Source organism: Pyrus communis, chromosome 3 (assembly GCF_041283825.1).
Source record: "Pyrus communis isolate YQ-2024b chromosome 3, ASM4128382v1, whole genome shotgun sequence".
Taxonomy (NCBI): domain Eukaryota; kingdom Viridiplantae; phylum Streptophyta; class Magnoliopsida; order Rosales; family Rosaceae; genus Pyrus; species Pyrus communis.
In genome coordinates this window covers 20893921-20916330 of record NC_142567.1, presented here as the reverse complement: position 1 = coordinate 20916330, position 22410 = coordinate 20893921, and the positions used below count along the sequence as shown (strand labels likewise).

Sequence of the window (22410 nt, the reverse complement as noted above, 5' to 3'; positions counted from 1 at the left end):
AGCCCCAATTGGTATCCATTTCCTCCTCCATATCCACCATCGCCGCCGCCTTGCTAGCCTTGGCGCCACCGTCCCTAACGAAGGAGTTTGAGAAGGCGGCCATGTTCGACTTCGACCTCACCCTTCCAATCCATATGGTGCAAGGATTAGAAATAGAGGCGAAGTCTCTCTGATTTGGGGCTAGGGATTAGAGGGAGAGAATAAGTGGCTCTGATTTGGGGGTGGGCTCAGATGGGGGGACGGATTTGAGCTCGGCTGGGGAGAAGGGGTGGGGAAGATGAACTGGTTGTTTGTTTTTTTTTTAACTTTTCTGCTCAAGTCGTGGGCCGATTTCGGCTCCAGTGTCATCCTCGGCGCCTCCTCTGTCACCCACGATGGGTTGTGCGCCACCAACAACGACACTGCACATGAGAAAGAGGAGAGAGAGATGGTGGTGGAGGAAAGTTAGGGGAGGGGGACGGGTGGGATGGGTTAGAGAGAGAGGAGAGAGAGGGTGGATCCTGCAATTTTATATATAAAAAAAAAATTTAATTTTTTAATATTTAGTTATTAAAAATATATTTGATTATTTTTTAATCCAGTTGGATTAGTGAGTGGTCCTCGTCTCTAGCCACGTTAGCATTTAATAGAGAAATTAACAAAAAAACTAACTGAGGTCTGACATTGGAACAAATTCATAAGATGAGGTTTGACATTGTCATGTTTAAAAGATGAGGTACGATAGTGTCGTTCGACCCATAGTTGAGGTAGTTTTATGTAATTTACCCTATATTTTAAAATTATCAAATTCATCATTTTATCATAAAATTTTGATGGAAGGATTAAATTGACATGCGGTATTGAAAGTCAGGAATCAAATTTATCGATTTTTGAAACTCAGAGACCAAAATGAGGAGTTTGATGACCATTTGCGTTAAAAACCCTTATTTTGTGTAATCCATGTGTCACCATTTCATTGGATTTGTGGGTCCCACGTACAAACTAACAAAATAGTTGATGGAATCTTAACGGAATGATCAAATTGATGTGTGGTAGTGAATATCAAAGACAACATTATTGATTTTGAAAGTGGAAAACCAAAATAATTGAGTTTAATCAATCTCAAGAACCATTTGTGATAAAACTCAACCGCAAACGATAAAAAACCATCATTACAAAACAAGGCTAGAAAGTCAACTAACTCTTAGTCCATTAATAATTTTATTCATGTTTGTTATAAAATGAAAAAATGAACATTAAAGCAAGTAACGTCACATTAGTGCCGAGTTCTTGCGATAATAATCTACCTACGTCACCGTTACGAAAGTTACATTGGAAGATACCAATGATTAATTGGTCAAGTAGAATTCAATAGATAGCTGTCTGGTTCAAATGCCATGGACGACAATTGTCAAAAAGAAAATGCGACAGGAAATCTTGTACGTCAAAAACAAAAGTAGAGACTCCAATAGGCGAGCATGTAAAATAGGCGACAGAAAATGCGACAGGGTTAGCTTTTCGTTTAGATGCAAACAGAGTATGTAAAATTGGCGAGCAAACGTCGACTTTAGAAGCAAAATTCCTCAAAAAGTGAATTCCATGAACAAAGGTATCAGCAAAAAATGGAATCCCACGCCCAGAAGCAGAAATAACAGTGCCTTGAATAGCAAAGTTCCAAGAGACTTTCCGTAGGTCTCTTACATAAACCTACTGCGACTTTCCGTCTCCGAAACTGAAATCCCTCCAAAATTCTATTTGCTACCCGAAGGACAAAAACAAGCCTGTAAGGTCGATGTATATTTCTGCTCTTTCTGTACACCAAGAGACAAGGGAGTCATTTACATCACGGTCAAAACGGAAGATCCAGATGATCCGACATTCAGTTACTTATATGTGACCTAAGGATTCGGCACTTGGGGACGGGCTTCCGCAGCATGTTAGTCCCTTGGAAGATCATCATTTGGTAACTTTTCCTGTAATCATGTATCTACAAAAAGAAATTATGTAAATAAACAAGATTAACATACTTATGCAGTAGAACAAACCATGCAGAAGTTCACACACCTCATTTTGGGTTAACTTCTCAAAACCAAATCTATTTTTCCATATTGATTCTGCCTCGCTAGCGGCTGGCAGCACAAGGCTTTTCACGTTTAGAAACGCAAGAAGCCTCTCAATACATGAAAACAAGATCTGGAAGTAACCCTACAACACAATAATCAGTTGAAATCAGTAAAAATGAAAAGGCCACAACCCAAAATTCCATAAACCTTTTATTCCAAAAGAAAATTGTGGCTATGTGATTTTCCACGCGCCAGAGTAGTAAATTAGTAATAACCTGTCCTTCCAAATCAGCACATGTTGCCACTAAAGGAAGCTCTGCCACTTCGGCTCCATAGATACGAAACATTCCAGCTGACACGACCAATTGGCTGCATATTACAGAAAACATGTCAAAACAGATTACTCTAACTATAATTAGATTGCATAATAAGCACTTAAAAACGATCCTTACTTTACTGTAATTATTCCACAGTACATCCCACCAAAATCTTGGGTCTGGATGGTCCTTCTGCAAATTCAGTTGATATATTCAATCAAAATTGAATGCAATTACGTAGTAGCTAGCGCAAGGATATCAAACGAAAGAGTAATAGTGAAAGAGAGAATATTCTGGCTCACCCATAAAGCATTTCTTTGATAAAGTCCTGGCGTGAAGTAGGATCAATTATTGGGGAAAAACGATCCTAGAGCACAGAAATGAAATTGAAAATTAAGTATGTTGTTTAATCCTGCTTGAAACATTTACAGAAGTTCATCTAGTAACACCAGACACGAGGGACAAGAGGGCCAATTATGCACATTAAGGTAGGTCAGATCATTCGCTAACCTCGCTAAATGCAGCACAACATTTTCCTCATTAATAGAAACAAAATTAAAATAAGTTACGACACCTTTCGGTTGGTACTATTATAAAAATAGCAGATATTCTAACAGAGCAACAAATAACAAGTATGCTCACATGGAAGATTTCAAGAGCCTTGGAAAGCAACTGCACACTTTCATCATCAGTAGACATTTTCCCATTAAGCACCCTCCATTTTATATCAAGATTAGCTCCACTCTCCGGACCTTTCTTATTGTGCTTCTTCCTTACAACATTCAGGAGGGAGTCTGGAAGCTTCTGTTCCCCATGAGCTACCAACTTCTGCAAAGCTGAATGAACCCTGAGGCAATCTGAGCAACAGAACCACTTGTCTTTCGGTAATTCCTGGAGAACAAATGTATTTAACTATAAGAAAATATGATTAAAATAGCAGCAAAAAAATAAGAAAAAAAACAGAGCATAACAAACAAAAAACTGCTGATTAAATGACATTCACAATAAAAACAAAGCAAGAGTGAGTACCTTCATATCTTCAATTCCTTTATCTTTCAAACAACCTACATGATACTCCTTTTCACACTGGAGTGAGGAAAAGAATAAGCACATCATTTAGAGCATAATGGCTAATCATAAACAATTAAGAAATGCAAAACATTTCAAAGCCAGACTCGATAAATTTATAAATTGGGCTAGCCATGAAATTACCTGATCACACAAAATAACTGTGCCGGGACCAAAATCCGAGCCGCTGAACTCATGGCTACTGCAAACATCAAAATCAAAACTATTCATGATAGGAAATAAGTTGATGCTCCAAATGTTTTCCATCCCACTAAAAAGTGTTGCCAAAATAAGTGTTCGGTATAACTGCAAATATTTTCCTGGTTCATGACAACTGAAATGAGAAATAACCTGCACAGTGTACATCCACCAAGTTTCTCATCGAAAGTAGTGACAATACGAATGCATCTGTTGGTTATTTGTTCTATGGGATCGACCCCTGCAACCCTTCCAGCTGCAACAGCATTGGGATTATGCTCCACATATTTTTCTTTCTCAAACATAGTCTGGCAATTCTTACAGTACCAAGTATCGCCAGGGACACTTGTTAGAGAAAGGCACTCTGCAATAGACAAAAAATAAATAAATAAAACATGTAGTTCATGCACAACAAGCATACCAAATACATATTATCTCTTTCGTTTTTATGCTTTTACATGTGTAATGCTTACAATTCTAACATCTAAACTAGTTATGAAAAGAAAATGCAACAACAACAAAGCCTTTTCCCACTAAGTGGGAAAAGAAAATGCAACAAGCAACTAAAAAAAGGAAAAATTGGAATGCATGATATAGGACTATTAATAACCATAACTTATGTCTATAGAATACAAACTCGTGAAAACATAAAAGATATAATTAGGTTTCCAATTCATGAAGCTACTATTCCAAAAATAAAAATGATCTGCCAAACTCAGAAGTTTTATTTACAATTAATTTTAAACGCACACATTGGAACTGAATAAAGATAGGAAAATAATAAAAGCATCAAAATGAACATGAAAATAGGAGATAAATCCTAACAGTTAATACCATGTAAGTTAATAGAATACACATCCCCTCCTAACCCACCATGTGGAGGCAACTAAGACATTGGATTGTGCATGCACACTTGCACACATGCAGAAAAAAGCCCAAAAGTGAACCCTACGGGCCTACCCCATAAACAGTCCACCTCCTCAGCAAGCACATTGTCAAAGACCCTCCTATTCCTATCATCCGACAAAATTGCCATCATTGCCAACCCTACATTTATAAATCTATTTTTTGAAAAGTAAAGAATGAAAATAATTTAAATTCTTCATTACCTTCTCCTATCCGCAGCCCACTTCCCACTATAATCCTAATATTTCAATTTTGCAGGTCATAACATCATCACTTGGGTGCTACCTCAATCTAATTATTACTTTTTCTAATTTTGTTTATTTCCGTTGAACTTAATCAAAATTTTAAAAAAATGATGAACTGGGAAACTTATGACAGTTCATAGAAGGGTTGTAATGAGACCAGCAAAAGAAATGGTGCAAACAGAAGCAACCCAGTATGGAAATACACCCCTAATTTAATGGCCATTTCCAGCCATTATCTTTTAAAAGAATAAACATACTTAAAAATAATTCCTACATAAAATAAATGAACTATATTCCCCCTAACTCTTCCCGCACTTCCATGTCCTTTTCAACAACAGGGGTGTACAGTATTCCATCACCGATTAAGTATTAGAGTTCCTTTAACATAATTACTAACATATGTACGAAGTGAAAAGTTTCACATGGCATTTGAGAATATGCACTGGTGCACCAAAAGCAACTGTGGACATCACCTTTGTGAAAAGCCCTTGGACAATTATCACAGCATAAGAGATCTCCACCAGCTTCGCAGATGGAGCATAGGTCATCATTATGCTTGGTAGACCACTTCCGACGACTAGATAGAGATAATGCCAATTCATGGAGAGATACCCCATTAGATGTGTAAATGTTCATGTAACTGCCAAATAAAGAAAATAAGTGTCAAAAAATAATTTAGAATATTATGGATAAAAGAAGGTTATTACTGAAAAATTCCCCACAACCTTCCCACCAAAAAATCAGGAGGGGAGGCCCATGGAAGTCTTAACAATTCAATCATGTTATGTGCAAGAGCTAGAACAAGTCTAACCCACTGCAAAATTCCAGGAGCAATGTGAACAATTATAACAAGCAAAGAATTTAACCAATGACTCACGGCTTGCGACGTGACTTAAAACCAGCATGAGCTTCAAAAGTCGAGGCGCTGACCTGCCAATCAAATGGAGGAAAATCATAGATGTGTCAAAAAATCCATAGGTGATGGTAACCCAGTAGAGAGTAAACATACCTCATCATTGCAGCAACCACAAACAATGCCAGGACCCTTTTTATAACCGACCAACATTTTCTGCCAGCCAAAAAATGACTACTCAGAAAATAGCATTCCACTTCAATAAGGCAAAAAACTACTATCCAGATTTAGTGGCAACCTTTCCCTTGGAAAAATAGCCTACTTCTGTGCCATCCAGCAAACAATCTTCCTCAAAAACCAACTTGTGCAGCCGAAGATCCCTTTCAAAAAAATTTCAGACACAAGCAAATTAAGTGCACTGATTATGATAAAGAAAGGCATACAAAATAGCTCAATTGTGAATAACAGAGCTCGTCAAAAAAAAAAAAAAAAAAAAAAAAATTATATATGACAGATGCAAAACACGAGAGAGAGAGAGAGACAGGATGAATACTTTTTGGTTACTCTTCCCTGACTTTTACTTTCTGAAGAGCGGCACTTTGGCACGTTATGAGGATGCTTTTGAACTTTAACTGGCATTGATGAGCTACCCTTTGGCATATATGGATGCTTTGGAACTGTAACCTGCTCTGGTGAGCTACACTTTGACAAGGTATCAGGACTATTTGGACCTGTAACCGGCTTTGATGATCTGACATGGTAAACACACGCACATCCTTAATTACAAATAATAACATTTAAAATAAAGGATCATTTATGATACTCTCTTGTACTCATATGCGATAGGAGAGTAAAGACTCTAAATTACAAATCACACGTAAAAGTCTATAAATATGTAAAACTGAAAGTATAGCTAGATTCACCCATCTGCTGCATATATATAAGCTGCTTAGAAATGAAAATCCTTCACAAATCAACTGTGCAATCAAATGTGAGCTGTCAAGTAACTATTCCAACAACATAGGGCCCTAATTTAAGCACATGTTTTCATATGGCTCCTACATCAAGTTCAGATGTTCAATGAATTTAAACCAAAAAATATCACCATACACAAAATCTTATCTTGATTGAATACCCCTTGATTTGTAAAAACAATTTAAATCCCTCGAATACAATTGGATACACCCCCTTCTTTCTCTAATCATAAAATTAGCTTCCTCTCTGTCAAGGTTACATTAAACCCACCCCAAATTAGTCTTCTTAAACATGTGGCATAAACCCAGAGGCGGATGAAATATTTTCAGATAAACAGATTGAACCAAAAAAAAAAAGTAGGGAAGATAAGGCTTACTTGTCACTCTGTTTAGCACCTACAGCAGGCCTAGCTCCAGACTCTTTTAACTCCATGCATGAGCTACAAAGTAGCACTGCTGACCTTGTACAGTCTTTGTTAATAGATTCTACATTCATCGTAAAAGAAAAGACTTATGTATATGCATATTATTTATCAAGGGGTATTGCAATTAATTTATGCAGACATAAAAGCTACCTTTGCAATTGAGACAGATCGTACATTTGCTTATAGATGAGCAACCAATAACAAGTCGGACAGCTTCTTCCAAAGCTTCCAAGGGAGAATTTTCGCATACAATCATGACATCCCGAAGGGTCTTCCCATTCTCAAGATAAATATGGTCCGAAGGAAATTTAATTGAACTACCCGCATGCAGCTCAAACACAGGAGGTGTAATAACCTATGGAAATTCAATATAATAATCTATCAACCCTTTAAATCGACAAACATTATAAGACATGAACTACAAAAGAAAATATCATTAAACAATACTCACTTCTGTTCCTTTGCAAGAATCACAGTGACACAATATAGAAGAGCCCCTAATCACTCCCCTAAGCCCTGTTTCTCCAGACTCTCTTACCTAACAACAAATATAAAACACAAAATAAGTACTCTACCCTAAACCGCAAATCAGTAATCATATGCACACTGAAAAACAGCAGCACCATTGAAAGTAATACCTTTGATCCTCTAAGGTACTTGACTGGCTGTCCCTCAAGAATACCGGTGTCAAGAAGTTCTTTCAGTTTACTGAACTTCCTCACCATATTCGGCATTTTCGTATCAAGTTTCATTGGAGTAACAAAAGGGCTTTTCTGTATCCCCGAATCTATCTGGTCGGTACAACCTTCGGCAGGTAAATTCTGCATTTTTTCTGCGTCAAGCTTCAATGCTGACCGGGTAAACCTCCTCGGAGGCTTCTCAATCACCTCCTCTTCCACCTTAACATTTCTGTTCTCAACTAAAACAGGAACTTCTTCGTCCACCATAGGCTTTTCGGGTTCACTATCGCCAATGCAACCGGTCTGGGGCTCGTCATCTACTGCCATCTCCTTGGTACAACCTTCCGCAGGTAAATTCTGCATTTTTTCTGCCTCAAGCTTCAACGCTGACCGAGTAAACCTCCTTGGAGGCTTCTCACTCACCTCCACTTCCACCTTAACGTTGCTGTTCTCAATTAAAACAGGAACTTCTTCGTCCACCAAAGGCTTTTCGGGTTCACTATCGCCAATGTAACCAGTCTGGGGCTCATCATCTACTGCCATCTCCACCACACCGTGCTTCAACTCGTCTTCCCCAATCCTCTCGCTCGGCACAGACTCGCCCACATGGAATTTCGGCTCATCGTCGCTCATGACGTCCACCACATCGCTTTTCGCATCCTCTTCGCTCATAGCCTCCTCCAATTCCTCCTTAACGTTCACATTCTCGCCCTCCCCCATCTCCCCACTCCCCAATTTCTCGTCACCATCACCACGGCTGCGCTCCTCCGTCTTGGCCTCCGTCCTCATCCTCTTACAGTCACCGTTCTGGGCCCTACTGCCCCGAGTCCGGCCCAAAGAGCCAGAGATTTCAGCCTGGGCCTTCAACGCAAACGCGAACTCGCGTTTCAGCCCCGCCCGGACCTTAGACATCACCACGAACTCCTCAGCATCCGTACCTTTCGCCATGCACGGCCTCAGATCAACTCAAAACCCTAGAAATTTCGCAAATCCCTGGTTCAGATTTGGATTAGAGGAATTGCAAACCCAAAATCGAGCCTAAAGGTGAATCGAAATTTAACAAAAAAATAAACCCTTAAATCCGGAAAAGATGGGATTTGTGAAAGGGGGAAAAATTAGGGCTTCAGAAAAGAGTCGGAGAGATTTGTATTTGGGAAGAAATAGGAAACGTCGGGTTGATTTTTGAGGAAGAGTAGAAGGGGAAAACTGCCACGATCACCTGATTTAGAATTCTGAACTCCTCAATTTTATTTTATTTTTCTTTTTTTTTGGGCAAGTTAAAGGATATAAACTATTTAAAATTGTCCCATTGAGATTGAACCCACCCATCTGATTTCATCTACTCTGTTTTATTTTTTTCAAGAACATCTGCTTCACGACTACACTCGGTTAACGCAATAATAGATTCGGTAAAGATTTTTCCTCTTATTTCACTCATGTGAACATCAACACTTTCACCCTACTAAAGCAATAATTGCTTCGTCAATTGAGTGAAGTATAATAATTGTCTAAGTGTATTTTCATCCCGTCAAGTAGTATTTTAAAAAATTAATACTTTATTTAATTTTGAATAAGATTTTTAACTAATTTCATCAGGCTCATTTGTATTATTATTCTAATTACAATCTCGTTTTAGCGGCGCGAAAATTTATATACTCTTAATTTTATTTTCCTATTTTAAACATTTCTTACTAACATAATTAATATAAAATGTTGCATGACATCTTTTTTTCGATATTTCTTCTTTTAATTTTTAAAATTCTAGATTAACACCGTCAGACTTGAAAAATCTAACAACCTAGATTCGCAGCAATCATCAAAACCTGCATCGCGTTCTAACATGGGTGACGTGACGTCATGTAGCCTCAGGCGTTGGGTTGGGCTATTGTAGCCCAATTGAGCAGTCGGGCCCTGGTTCCTTCCACTGTAGCTGAACTAATTGGGCTTGATATTGGGAGGAATTTGAGGGTTTTAGGGGATTTAATCACCTTGGGTTTTGGGGGAGGGAGACTAAGAATGAAATAATAGATCCATGGCACCAATTTGACACGCGAAAAAGATCGAAAAATTGCATACAACAATTTGACAACCTACAACACTAGTTAATTAAAAGTGTCTCAACTCAAACCATCATAAATAATACATTGCTTCTCTGTCAATAGTTTCAGCAGAACTTCATATATATATATTGATCAAACTGGGCATAAGCTGCCTGCTGATTTCCGTTACATCAATTAATAACTGGAAGAAAAGAAAAAAACCAAAATACTGAAAACCCAAGCTTTCATCAGATACCAGTAATATTCATATAACATAAAAGTTTAAACTGCATAGTTAACGGGGAAGAGAAATTCCCAGTTGAGTAAAATGCCAAAGGACTGAAATTGCCCTGTGTAGGAGAAATATTAACAGACACTTTTAAAAAGAGGCTGCTGCAGAACAAGCTTCATTTCTCCCGTTACAGAAAACCAGTACGCACGTAGCCACCTCCATCAATGACCTAAACCAGTCCAAAACTACATATGAACTGCACTAGCATGGTGGGGGTGGCCTAGAATTCTAGGGCACTTGGGGGCCAAAACTGAAGTATTTCATACTATATGTCTCTTAATATGTTGCTGTGGTTGTGAATGAGAACGAGAGAAGAGGGTCTCCATTTATACGCAGAGAGAGAGAGCGGGGGTGAGAGAGAGAAGGCAATGCAAAAAAGTTAGGACTGTTGGTTGTTGAAGAATGTAGGGTTTCATTAGGATCTTCCAAGCATATCCGGCTACCACCGAAGTTGGTGTCATCACTTTTAGTCCTTTCCTTTTCATTCTTTTTCACCTTTTGCCTCCCTTTAGCAGCCCTTGCCATTTACAATTAGGGTTTTTATTAGAGTAAGATTCTCTGCCCTCCAAATCTCTTTCTCTCCTCTCTCACTTTTCTCTTTTTATTTCTCTCGCACTTGTCATGCGCTTCCCCCATAGTGTGAGTGATGTGGACGTCCATTATAATGACGCGTGGCAGTATTATGAAGGGTGCATGCCACCTTTAGTTGCAAGCATGTGGTTATAGGTATGAGTAGATACCGATTTGTCTCCATTAAGTCTGTGAGCACAAATAAATTAGGGGAAATAGGGTTTGAGTAAAGGTTTCGTCCACGTTCCGTTCTGATATGCTTGATGCTTATGTGAGGATCTCGGGATGCCATTAAAGAAAAGCAATAAAGTGTTCGAATTCATGTGAATGTCACCAAATTAAGTTTTGGACGGGTAAGAATGATCGCGCACAAAGTTTATTGCTTTGCAATGGGCAAGAAAATTGCTTGCCAGAAGAAAATTTAATGAGCCTTAAGTCGGTTGATTAGAATTCAAACATTTAGAATATGTAAAGCATATATGTATATTAGCTTTTTTTTTTAAAAAAAATATACATGTAAGGAATTAATTACGTTGCTTGGTATGAAATTCATCCAATTATGGTATTTGGTAAGTGTATCACAGCACAAATAGGCCGAATTTTTGTTTTGTGACGGTTGTATCCGGTTTGAACCCATCGTTTTCTTTGTCTCTCGATGAGCTCTTCTTCATTGGAACGGGTGAGCCATTCATCTAGCGAGCTATGATGGAGAGTCTGGCGGCATCCCTTTCTTTCTTTCAAATGATTAGTTTTTTCACTTCAAGTATATGCCTAGAAGCTTTGTAGAACAAGGAATTTCATGGGTAGCTACAGCCGAATAAGATAGATCATCTTCCTCTATTTGTTAAACTTGAGCTCTAAGTCTGGGATCCTGTATTATTATTATTATTATTTTCTTTTTTGGCGGAGATGGGAAGAACGAATAAAAAATTAAAAACAAAAAGAGCAGCTTCCAAGAGTGGGTTTAGTATATCTTGGAGGCAAAGCAAGAGTGGGTTTAGTACATCTATGTAATTAAATATTGATTTTAACAAATTAGTGACATGAAGCCAACATTGAAATGGCACTTCCCTTCATTGTCCGATATATATATGGTAGTATATTCTTTTCTTTGATGATCTTCTTGTTATCCAGGGCACCTGTAGCAGCTTGTCACCTCAGCGGCCATACAGCCAAAGCCAACGTTTGCAAATAGAAATTCTCTAAAACGATGATTCTTGTCAGATAGTTCTGGTGGTTGATAAATTGTATAGTGTCAATTGATTGACTACTCACATCCTACAACTATCGCTCAAGATAATCTCACATTAGGGAAAAGCCACCTTTTCATAATCAAGTTCTCTAATTCTCTTGGTCGCCAGGTGATCGATGAGCGATAATGACGAAAACATTACTAAGAATGATGCTTCAAGTGTCTCAATCACATATATAATACTTTTCTATCTTAGGACATCCAGAGCTGAAGAAAAGAACAAACTGTTAACCTCAGTCCTTTAGCAAGATGTCTTGAGTTACATGCACGAAATAAAAAGAGAAAAAGTGTAGGGGTGACAGAGAAAAAGGTGGGTTAAAGAACGTGGCAGAGACCCCAGGACTTCTCTTATATAGTTCACTTGAACTAGAATAGGTGCACTTTGCAGCTCTTAACCCACCAAGCAAAATTTAAAGAGTGAAACAAATTTTAGCTTCTCCAACACCACCAAAATTTAGTCCAAAAAAACCCTAATTCCTCACAATGCCTACTTCTGCATCACAGCCCTCACAAGCACCCAAATCGAAGTCCAATCTAATTAGAATCATCGCCATAGTCTTGCTAGCTTTGATTGTCCTTTTGGGTCTTGTGGTGCTCATCACCTGGCTCGTTGTGAAGCCAAAACGCCTTGTTTACACCATCGAAAATGGTTCGATCCAAAACTTCAACCTAACGAATGACCACCTCTCAGCCAATTTTTATTTTGTCGTAAGATCCTATAATCCCAACAAAAGAGTCTCCATATACTATGACTCTATTGGAGCTACTGTGAATTACAATGACCAGACTCTGGCATTTTCCGGGGTTGATCCCTTCTATCAGCGCCATCGAAATGTAACGCGCTTTGATCTCAATTTCACGGCTCGCTCCGCTGCACTTTCCAGCTCCGTCTCTAAGGATCTAATGCTTGAGAAAAGATCAGAGAAGATTCAGTTTGACGTTTGGCTCAAGGCAAGGATTAGATTTAAGGTTGGAGCTTGGAAGTCACGCCACCGCACTCTAAGGGTTTCATGCTCCCCGGTGTTGGAGGTCTCAAGGCCTAAGAGTTTTAGGAGGACTTACTGTTATGCTGAACTTTGATCAAGCCTGCGGCATGCATGCAATTTCAATGACTGAATTTTTTTTTTCTATTGTTTGGGATTTGATTTTTATTCAATTTGTTGCCATGGTTTTTTAGTCAGACTGTCACAAACACTGTTTTCTTCATGTATTCCTGAACTACATATGTGTGTGGTCGTTGTTGTGTATTGCTTTGTGTTGAAGTTGTTAGTTTTCTTGTAAGATCATTGTTTGAGATATTTATTCAATTTATTTATTGCAAATTTGTAACCAATCCACACGGATTGACCAGACTGCTTCAGGGTGATGATAATTTGCTATTGAGTTCTTTATCTTGTTCTGAATTGTGGGCTCTGGTTCGAGATAGCAAGAAAGTGTGGGCTTAGGCAATACTTGTGTATGTTTTGACCTCTTTCTTTTCAGTATTTTTGGAAGGATTATATTGTATCAATTGCAAGTGACGTCTTGTTGCCAATGGATGCTAATCCGCCTAATTTTAGCTTCCATTGTGTCATCTTGTGATGACCAATTGACGCAAGTTCATCAACCATCAAATTCGCTTCTCCATAAATATGTCGTACTTGATTAATTTGCAACTGATTTTATAAGATCTTCGTATCATAAATGAATGTTGACGTTAGAGCATCTCCAATCCTACTCTATTTTTTAGATAATGTTTTAGTTAAAACACCATTAACATAGGAACACCCGCAACATCCTCTCTAGTTTAGGGTTTTAATTAATTTGAGATTTTACTAAGCAAATACAAAATCCTTTTAATGCTATGAGTCATTAGGAGCCAATTTCTCTCTCCTCAAATTTAGGAGTTTCTAACTAGGAGTGATTTTTAGACGGATTGGATCGGGAAACGTTTTCAATGTTTGGAGCAAAACTTCGGAATTGGATTGAATTAAGCCCTTTTGCTTGTCACTGATAAATGTCCATCCATGTTCATCGACGATACCAACATCAACAACCAACAATTCTAAGAACCAAATTCACGAAACCTTATTCTCTATTTCTACCACTATATAAGACATAACTCATGTCACATAGCAACTCACGTCTACGTACACCCTTTAGGTGGCAACCATCTAAACCTATCAATAGTCTACACCAATCCTATAGCTCTGTATATTGCTCTACAAGTTTACTTTCGTGTTATAAAGTAATTAGTTGATTTTCTTTTCTTTCTTTTTTAATGTATTTAGTTTGAAGTATTTTTTATAAAGTGTAAATATTATTAAAGGAATTCAATCCTTATACCGGCAGCCACTCCAGCAAAGTTGGTTTCCTAGATTTCACACATCGTCCAATCTAATCAAGCACAAAATTCAATCAGTCCAAAAATGTTTAGATTTTACGTATAGTCCAATCTATCAAACACAAAATTCAAACAATAAAACATTAGTTGGATAAAAATGAAATCGTTTATATGTATTTCATTTTATCATGATTAGCCAAGTCGTATGTTTGAACTAATGATTGTGAACTTACACTAACACTTTCTCAGAAAGTTGTTATTGAAACTCGTTCAAGTAATAGTGATAACAACTCCAATTGTTTTAGTTAGATGGGATTGCATCGACCTTGGGATTCCATCCTTATTTGATTTGATGTGAAACAGAGCAAAATAAATGGCACGAAATCTACCGAGCTAAACAACCAATGTGGAGTGACACCGTGTTCAATTTTCTGCGTCGCCGCCGGCTCTTGCCATGGCAAGCCGGTGGGATCTCTCTTCCCGCGGGCTTCCTTTATTCTAAGGTGGCGATCGTTTTGGTGCTCTTGCCATGGCAAGGCCGGTGGGATCTCTCTTCCCGCGGGCTTCCTTTATTCTAAGGTGGCGATCGTTTTGGTGGTTTGGGAGGATGGAGCGGCTTTTTTTTTTCCTCAACTCTGGGACTCGAGATGGTGTGATGGGAGGTCCTTGTGGCGGAGATGGCTTCAAATTGTTGAGAAGTGTCGGCGGCAGGAGGAGCAGCTATAGTAGCAGTGATTTAGGGTTTATTTTGTTGTGTGGTGTGTTCGTGCTGAGTCCGAAGGCTTTCTTTGGGCTTTGTTTGTGTGTTTTAGGGTCCATTTTTTCTTTTGTTCTTTGTGTGTATTTGGGCCCTTCTTGTGTTTTGTTTCTTCCCCCGCGCGGGGGGGGCGGGGGGGTGGTGTAATATATTTCCCTTTCTCCACAAAAAAAAATTAAATAAATAAAACAACCAAAGTGGAGCAAATATATCCGTGCATGATATATACTATATAAAAATATTATATAGGAATATAGGCATGCTTCATCCACTACATTCTTCCCCTCTGAAGCTAGAGAAGATAGTAATACTAGGGAGATCATATATTTAAATTGGTTATTGATTAATGAATTATTACTTAAATGTTGATTAATATGCTTATATTCTATTGACGACACATCACATGATTTACAAATATGATCTAAAAAGTTAGTATATCTATCATTAATCGAGAAGAAAAATATGGGTAATGCTAAGAAGTAAATCATATGACATGATTATTGATAATTGAATTATTATGTATTGGTTAACATGTTTGTTTCTTATTACTGATACATTACATGGTTGTCAAATGTGATTTAAAAAATTAGTCTACCTAATATTACTGAAAATATATTTACAGTCATGCATTGGGGTCCAACCCTTCTATTGGCATGTACTCTTTCCATCCAACCCTTAACAACCCCGCAAATAGAGTAAACTGCTGATTTAGTCCCTAAATTATTACCTAAGTGAAAATTAGGTCCCTAATTTTTATTTTTATTTTTCAGAAAAATCATTCCTTAAACTAGTAAAATCTGCCAATTACATCCCTAATATTAGATTCGAAGCTATTCTATCCAATTTAAGTCATGTGACACACTTAGACGGTAATAGGTAATTTTATATAGTTTAAGGACCTACTTTTTCAAAAATATAATGTATGGAGTTAACTTTGAAGGGTAAATTAGACGTTAGATTTACAAATTATATGCAACATTAAGGGCTTATAGGCAAGACAATGACGGTGTTAGCCTCTAAAATGTGTCATGTGACTTAAATTGATCAAAAATTAGATAAAATAGCTTTTAGTATAATATTAGGGATGAAATTAGCAGTTTTAATGAATTAAGAGACTTATTTTACCCAAAAATCGGCAAATATATATTGATGTGGTAGTTGTGTTCTCAAAGCAAAGCTATCAGCCTTTCTGTTCTAGACCCCTCCCCTACATTCCTGTAAGCTGGGGATATTTCTGCTTGGTCTTGTACTGCAAAGGAAATATGCCATTAAGATCAAGGACCCGAAGGACGACAATGTGAAAAAGGAGGGGCAGAGCTATATACATCAACAAGAAAAGGATTTGAAAGACGGGTAACCTAACACATTTTATGTATCTCTTTGTCGACGTCTCATTGTCTTGTCCATATGCAGACATTGATTTGGCAACCATTTTCTTTACAATTAGTCTTTTCTTTGTGGACATTTTCTGGATTGTTGGTAAGGGAGATACTTCCCCTCGTAAAAAGAAGGGAGAGATGCATGAAGCAAAATTGAGTACATAAATCTATTTATACTTGTTTATGTAGTGAGAGAATTATCATTGTCATCCACCAATGGTAAGATGATTAATATGTTGTCACTTGGTACTACGGTCTTGTGATATTTCCCTTCATTTGTAAGTGAGAGTTCTTACGTTCGATTCTCACTAAAGGTGAATTTGAACATTATTATTGCAAGCTCATTGTGAGGCTTAGCCTACTTCTCTACATCTTTAGTGTAGATAATATCGTTTGTATAAAAATAAAATGACTAATATGCTCTGAGTCCATCTCCACACATGTATCTTATGTACGCTGTTGACATATTTTTATCTTAAAAAAAAACATATTTTAAATAATGAATCTTCTTATCAACTAACTCTTGATATGATGATACTTCTTTGCAATGTTTTCATGACCAAATTAGGTTAAAATTATGGTCATTACTCCTCCGGCCTTCAAGCCACGAGGTTAGATTAGATTGATTCTAATCTTTCGACTAGGTGCTGCCATTGAGTACTACATCATAGTGGTATTCATCTTCACTTATAAGTGAGAGGATTTAAGTTCGATTATCGCCAAAGGTGAATTTGAACCACATTATTGCTAGCCTATCGTGAGGCTTAGCCTACCTCATCCCCTTTAGTGTAGATAATATCATTTGTTCAAAAAATAAAATTCTACTAAGTTCTCAAGTCCTAAATTAAACGTTCTCAATCATTTGAACTATAACTTAACCCAAAAAAAAAAAAAAGGAAAACTAACAAAAAGTCCTCAAAAACTTTAGTTTTAATCAAAAGGACAAAATAGAGGTGTAAGTGAATAATATCATGAGTGACTTTTTAGGCTAAAAATGTCCTTAATATTAAAATTGAACAATACCAAAAATATTTCATTTAGACTCCCAAAAAAAAAAACTCATAAGCATTTTATAGATGATAGTGAGCTAGAGAGCGGCAGAAGAACGTGAATGTTCACGTACTCTAGGACCCATGCATGCAAAGAGGTAAGTAGATGTGCCAATGCCACTACGAGAAAAACAAGATGCATGCAGCAAAAGCTGTGGGGTTTGGCTTCAAAGCCAAATTAGTCGGGGCCATGTATCAAGCAATTACAGACAGAGGTGCATGTGGATTTCATAATGTGTACCTAAAAACAATAAATTATGAGACCATGTTAGCTAGTGCTTTTTTTACTTCACTTCTAAGACTCAAAATATTAGCAAAGAAAAATGAACCATTCAGTTTAATATCAAGGAGTGTGGACATGGAGTTAGGTGGTTGGTTACCGCTCTGATTAATCTTAAACGTTTGAAAATTAAGAAAGGTCGCCTAGACCTGCTTAGACGTAGTCTGTTTAGGCGTCTGCCTAGACCCACCCATGACACACCCCGACCGAGATCAGGGCATGCTGGCCGTCACGTTGAAATGACGTAACCATGTGCACAGTGCGGAAGCTAAGAAATAATAATAAACGTACGAAAAGTAACAAACCTAGCTATACACAAAGTAAATAACATACATGTGCAAGCGTAAGTGTGAAAAACCAAGTTCAGAGCACGGAAGACCTAGTACAGTCCGGGAGAAACAACACTAAATAAATACACCCAAAGGTGGTCCTACACTGGTGATATTCTGTTAGATAAGCCGAGAAATCCTCTGGGGAGCCACCAAAGCGCTAGACAAACTAGAACCTGGAGGGGCGCAAAACAGAAAACGTGAGTGGGCAAAAACAAAGCTTTTCAAAAATCATTTCATAAATAAAGTTCTAACCCCTTGCCGTAAAACCTGTATAATTCCCAAAAAAGTATAATATATACATATATATAAATCATGCTCAGAAATATGCCATGCCAAATGCCTCTAAATAAGATGCAAGTACTCAGGTAATGCCAAACCATGCCATGTAATCTGTCAACCGGAGTCACCTAACGTGACCTGTACAGCTGAATCTAGAGCTCAAATCTTCAACTCACTAACTACACATGCACACGAGTCAGAACCACCTAAAGTGGTTTGTACGACAGGACTGGGTGTATAATAAGTACGCTCAAGTGCTACGATCACGTAAAGACTGGGCGAATGATTGCGAGTCACCTACGAGTCGAAACCACCTAAAGTGGTCTGTACGACAGGACTGTGCACCTAACTTGGATCTAAGATGAGCGTGTGGTGCGGGAGGTGAACACCACGTGAAGGACTGTGCCCAACTCTGGGCAGGAGCACTAACACCGGGGGTGCAGGTTATGAGCTCTCTATGCATCTCAAATCACTACTAAACATAAACATAAACCATAACTTACCTGACACTTACCTGTGCATCTGCAGCACCAAACACATATATATGCAACTAATAATGCATAATTAAACGGGCAAACATAATGCATGGCATATAAAACATATAAACGTTTCATTTCACTTTCTGGGAAAAACACAAGTATATAGGTATATACGGAAAACCAAAAGCCCACTCACTGGTATGTAGAAGGGTCGCAACCCCCTTACCTCGAGTGACCGCGCTCGTCCTCGGGATAGGTCTCACCTATATGCGAAACAACTATAAAAACGTAAATTTTAAAGCACATAACCAACATTACGAAATAACTTATCATACAATGCTCAAATGGGGTGTATGAATACACCAACGTGATCTACTCAACCTCACAAACATCCCCATATTTTTAAAATAATTTTCTGACACCGCACGCGCCCCCACGCGCTGGCCAAGGCACGGCCACACGCGCAAGTACGTGCCTGGCACACTGACAGCGTCAGTTAACGCCGTCAGGAATATTCCATTAAATCTAACTGATTTCGTTAACGCCATTAGGAATATTCCGTCATCTTCTCCGGCCAACCTCCGGCGCCAGAAAACCGGGAAAAATTCAAAACATGATATCTCACTCGTTTTTCATCCAAATTTCACAAAATTGGTACCAAAATGAAGCTTACAACAAAAGGAACAAATCCATACCACTTTCAAGCACTAAAACCATAGGAATCTCGTCGGGAAAACACCACCAACTCCAGCCAAACCTGCAACTCACGATCCCGACGTCCAAAACCTTTAAACGAACCACCCCGAGCCTCCTAAGAACCTCACCAAGCTTCCTACAAGCTTGAAATTCCAAAAAACATAAGAATTAACGTGTGCATGAACAGTACCCCGATTTACACCTCTCGGGTTCGACGTGAAAATGAAGGTTCCCTTACTTGAAATGGGTATGGTTGAACTCCTAAGGACTTCTCGAGCACAAATATGTAGTTTGTTTCCTCGATCCGTGACGATTCCAAGGGTTTTGGGTGTTGTCCGTATGAAGAAGATAGGAAAGGGAGAGAGAGAGGGACTCGGGACAGGGCAGAGAGAGAAATGAGTGTGGGTGTGTGTGTATAGTCCAAAATCAACCAACCAAAACCCAAAAATGACCACACAACGAAACAAACATACTAGGGGCAAAATCGTCATTTCACCCCTACGTTACGAAAAGTCCGGGACGGGCTGTCACAACCCAGGTACCCACTTAAGTCGCAGCTCTCACTTAAACAGAAAATAGATCGTTTTCATTTTGTATTTTATTTTTTTGATAATTGTAAGAGACATTAAATACTTAGATGAACGCTCACTATATTCAGGTTCTTTATGTTTTCAATATGTTCTGTTACTTTATAATCTATATGTCATTATAATTTTCAATTTATGTGTCCCAATACAATTATGTATTTTTTATATATAAACATGCACTTATTTATATGATAATAATAAGTTTACTTAAATCTACCTAAGCTTCCACCTACCTAGGCGCTAGGCTCCAATCCGCTGCCTAGCGCCTACCGTCTCTCCTTAGTTTTCGTTTAATAATCTTTTATTTATTCAATCTAACATCTTAAGAAGAAAAGTACAACGGTACAAAAGGGCGTTTTAGAATTATTTTCCTACAAATGGTTTCCGCACACTCATATCTATATTGGTTCCTTAATTATATTTTGATATGTTCTATTCTATTGCAAGAAATCTATCTATTTTATATCTATATATATATATATATATATATATATATATTATAATATATTATATTATATTTTATATTATATATAGGAAGATTATATTCACACATCCCAAATGATTTCTCCAACACCTTTTTAATTTTTTAATATTTTTCTATTAAGTGTTAGTGATGTGTAGAAAATATTAAAAAATTAAAAGAGTGTGAGAAAAATAAGTTGGGGCATGTGAATATAATCTCTCTATATATAAAGAGAACACAAAAGGTGAATAGTGTTTTGGTGTCATAATGCTTTACAAAAAATAAATGGACAAAAATGCCCTCAAAACAAAAAACTTCAAAAAATCCCAAAATAATGCATCAAATAATGCCAGTTATAAATTCGCACGGAGATAATAACATGATTAAATTAGTTGTCAAATGATTGTTTTTTTTTTTTTTTTGTTGTAACAAATAATATTATCTATACTAAGGAGAAAAGAGATGGGCTTAGTTTCATAATGGGCTAGCAATAATGTGATTCAATTAGTTGTTTATTAAATATTATTTTCCCTATTTTAAACACGTTCAAAACATCTTAAGAGACCTGTAATGCCGATTATTAAAAAAAATATTTCGCACGCGGATAATAATGTAATTAAATTAGTTGTCAAATGATTTTTTTTGTTTATTAACAAACGATATTATCGACACTAAGGGGGAAGGGGTGGGCTTTGCCTCACAATGGGCTAACAATAATATGATTCAATCAATTGTTTATTAAATATTATTTTCTCTATTCTTAATGTAAATTCTATAGAGACTAATTTTTATTATGTGAATTCAACTGCTTTAATTAGTTTATGAGGGGTTTCTTCTAGTATGATCTAAGATTATTAATTTACTTCAAATATTTGATTTTTCTTCTAACATGATTTAATGTCACATCCCGGCCCGAGGCGAATCACTTCCTGAGCCCGCTCCACCACCGTAGCACGATATTGTCCGCTTTGGGCTTACCATTCCCTCACGGTTTTGTTTTTGGGAACTCACGAGCAACTTCCCAGTGGGTCACCCATCATGGGATTGCTCTAGCCCTCTTTCTCGCTTAACTTCGGAGTTCCTATGGAACCCGAAGCCAATGAGCTCCCAAAAGGCCTCGTGCTAGGTAGGGATGGGAATATACATTTAAGCATCACTCCCCTGGGTGATGTGGGATGTCACAATCCACCCCCCTTAGGGGCCCGACGTCCTCGTCGGCACACACGCGACCAGGGTTAGGTTCTGATACCAATTTGTCACATCCCCGCCCGAGGCGGATCACTTCCCGGGCCCGCTCCACCACCGTAGCACGATATTGTCCGCTTTGGGCTTACCATTCCCTCACGGTTTTGTTTTTGGGAACTCACGAGCAACTTCCCAGTGGGTCACCCATTATGGGATTGCTCTAGCCCTCTTTCTCGCTTAACTTCGGAGTTCCTATGGAACCCGAAGCCAGTGAGCTCCCAAAAGGTCTCGTGCTAGGTAGGGATGGGAATATACATTTAAGGATCACTCCTCTGGGTGATGTGGGATGTCACATTTAAAACATGTAAATCGCGCGTAGTATGCTATGATTCAAAAAATATCTTCTGCACGCACGTGAGCGTGTGCATGAAGGCTAATAAGTAAGAATGTATACTAGCAAATTGACAAAACAAATACCAACCAACGGGCTGGATCACGCACGTGCATGAAGGCTAGTAAGTAAGAATGTATACTAGCAAATTGACAAAACAAATACCAGCCAACGAGCCTAATCCAGCAATAACAAAGATTGCTCGGAATTGCATAATTGTCAAATGTTGATTAAATGTGGCCCATTTTGGGCACAATGTTATTACTCAAGTTCATCAACATTTAGTTGGGGCATCAAACTAACTAAAATAGTGCTAACATATAATAAGACAATAAGCACCATTCATTTT

General features: G+C 37.9%; 2 protein-coding genes across 3 annotated transcripts; one reads left to right on the top strand and one right to left on the bottom strand.

Moving 5' to 3' along the window:
- Window positions 1-1519: 1519 nt before the first annotated feature.
- Window positions 1520-9107, bottom strand: LOC137716265 (uncharacterized). Of its 2 annotated transcripts, XM_068455691.2 has the most exons (18): window positions 7667-9107; window positions 7480-7566; window positions 7179-7383; window positions 6981-7089; window positions 6183-6380; window positions 5928-6009; window positions 5786-5845; window positions 5654-5706; window positions 5250-5416; window positions 3779-3989; window positions 3572-3629; window positions 3389-3445; window positions 3002-3250; window positions 2662-2726; window positions 2495-2551; window positions 2318-2411; window positions 2044-2184; window positions 1520-1966 (listed from the first exon to the last, which is right to left on the bottom strand). In XM_068455691.2, exons 1-18 carry the CDS (start codon window positions 8654-8656, stop codon window positions 1859-1861), a joined length of 2991 nt encoding a protein of 996 aa, XP_068311792.2. In that variant the 5' UTR covers window positions 8657-9107; the 3' UTR covers window positions 1520-1858. The 2 variants fall into 2 exon arrangements, with proteins under 2 accessions (XP_068311792.2, XP_088547382.1); XM_088691256.1 differs by lacking the exon at window positions 7480-7566 and having other exon boundaries at window positions 7667-8968.
- Window positions 9108-12253: 3146 nt separating this feature from the next.
- On the top strand, window positions 12254-13183 carry LOC137714117 (uncharacterized protein At1g08160). Its single transcript, XM_068453401.2, has one exon. The coding sequence runs from the start codon at window positions 12345-12347 to the stop codon at window positions 12939-12941; it is 597 nt and encodes a 198-aa protein (XP_068309502.1). The 5' UTR covers window positions 12254-12344; the 3' UTR covers window positions 12942-13183.
- The last annotated feature ends 9227 nt before the right edge of the window (window positions 13184-22410 follow it).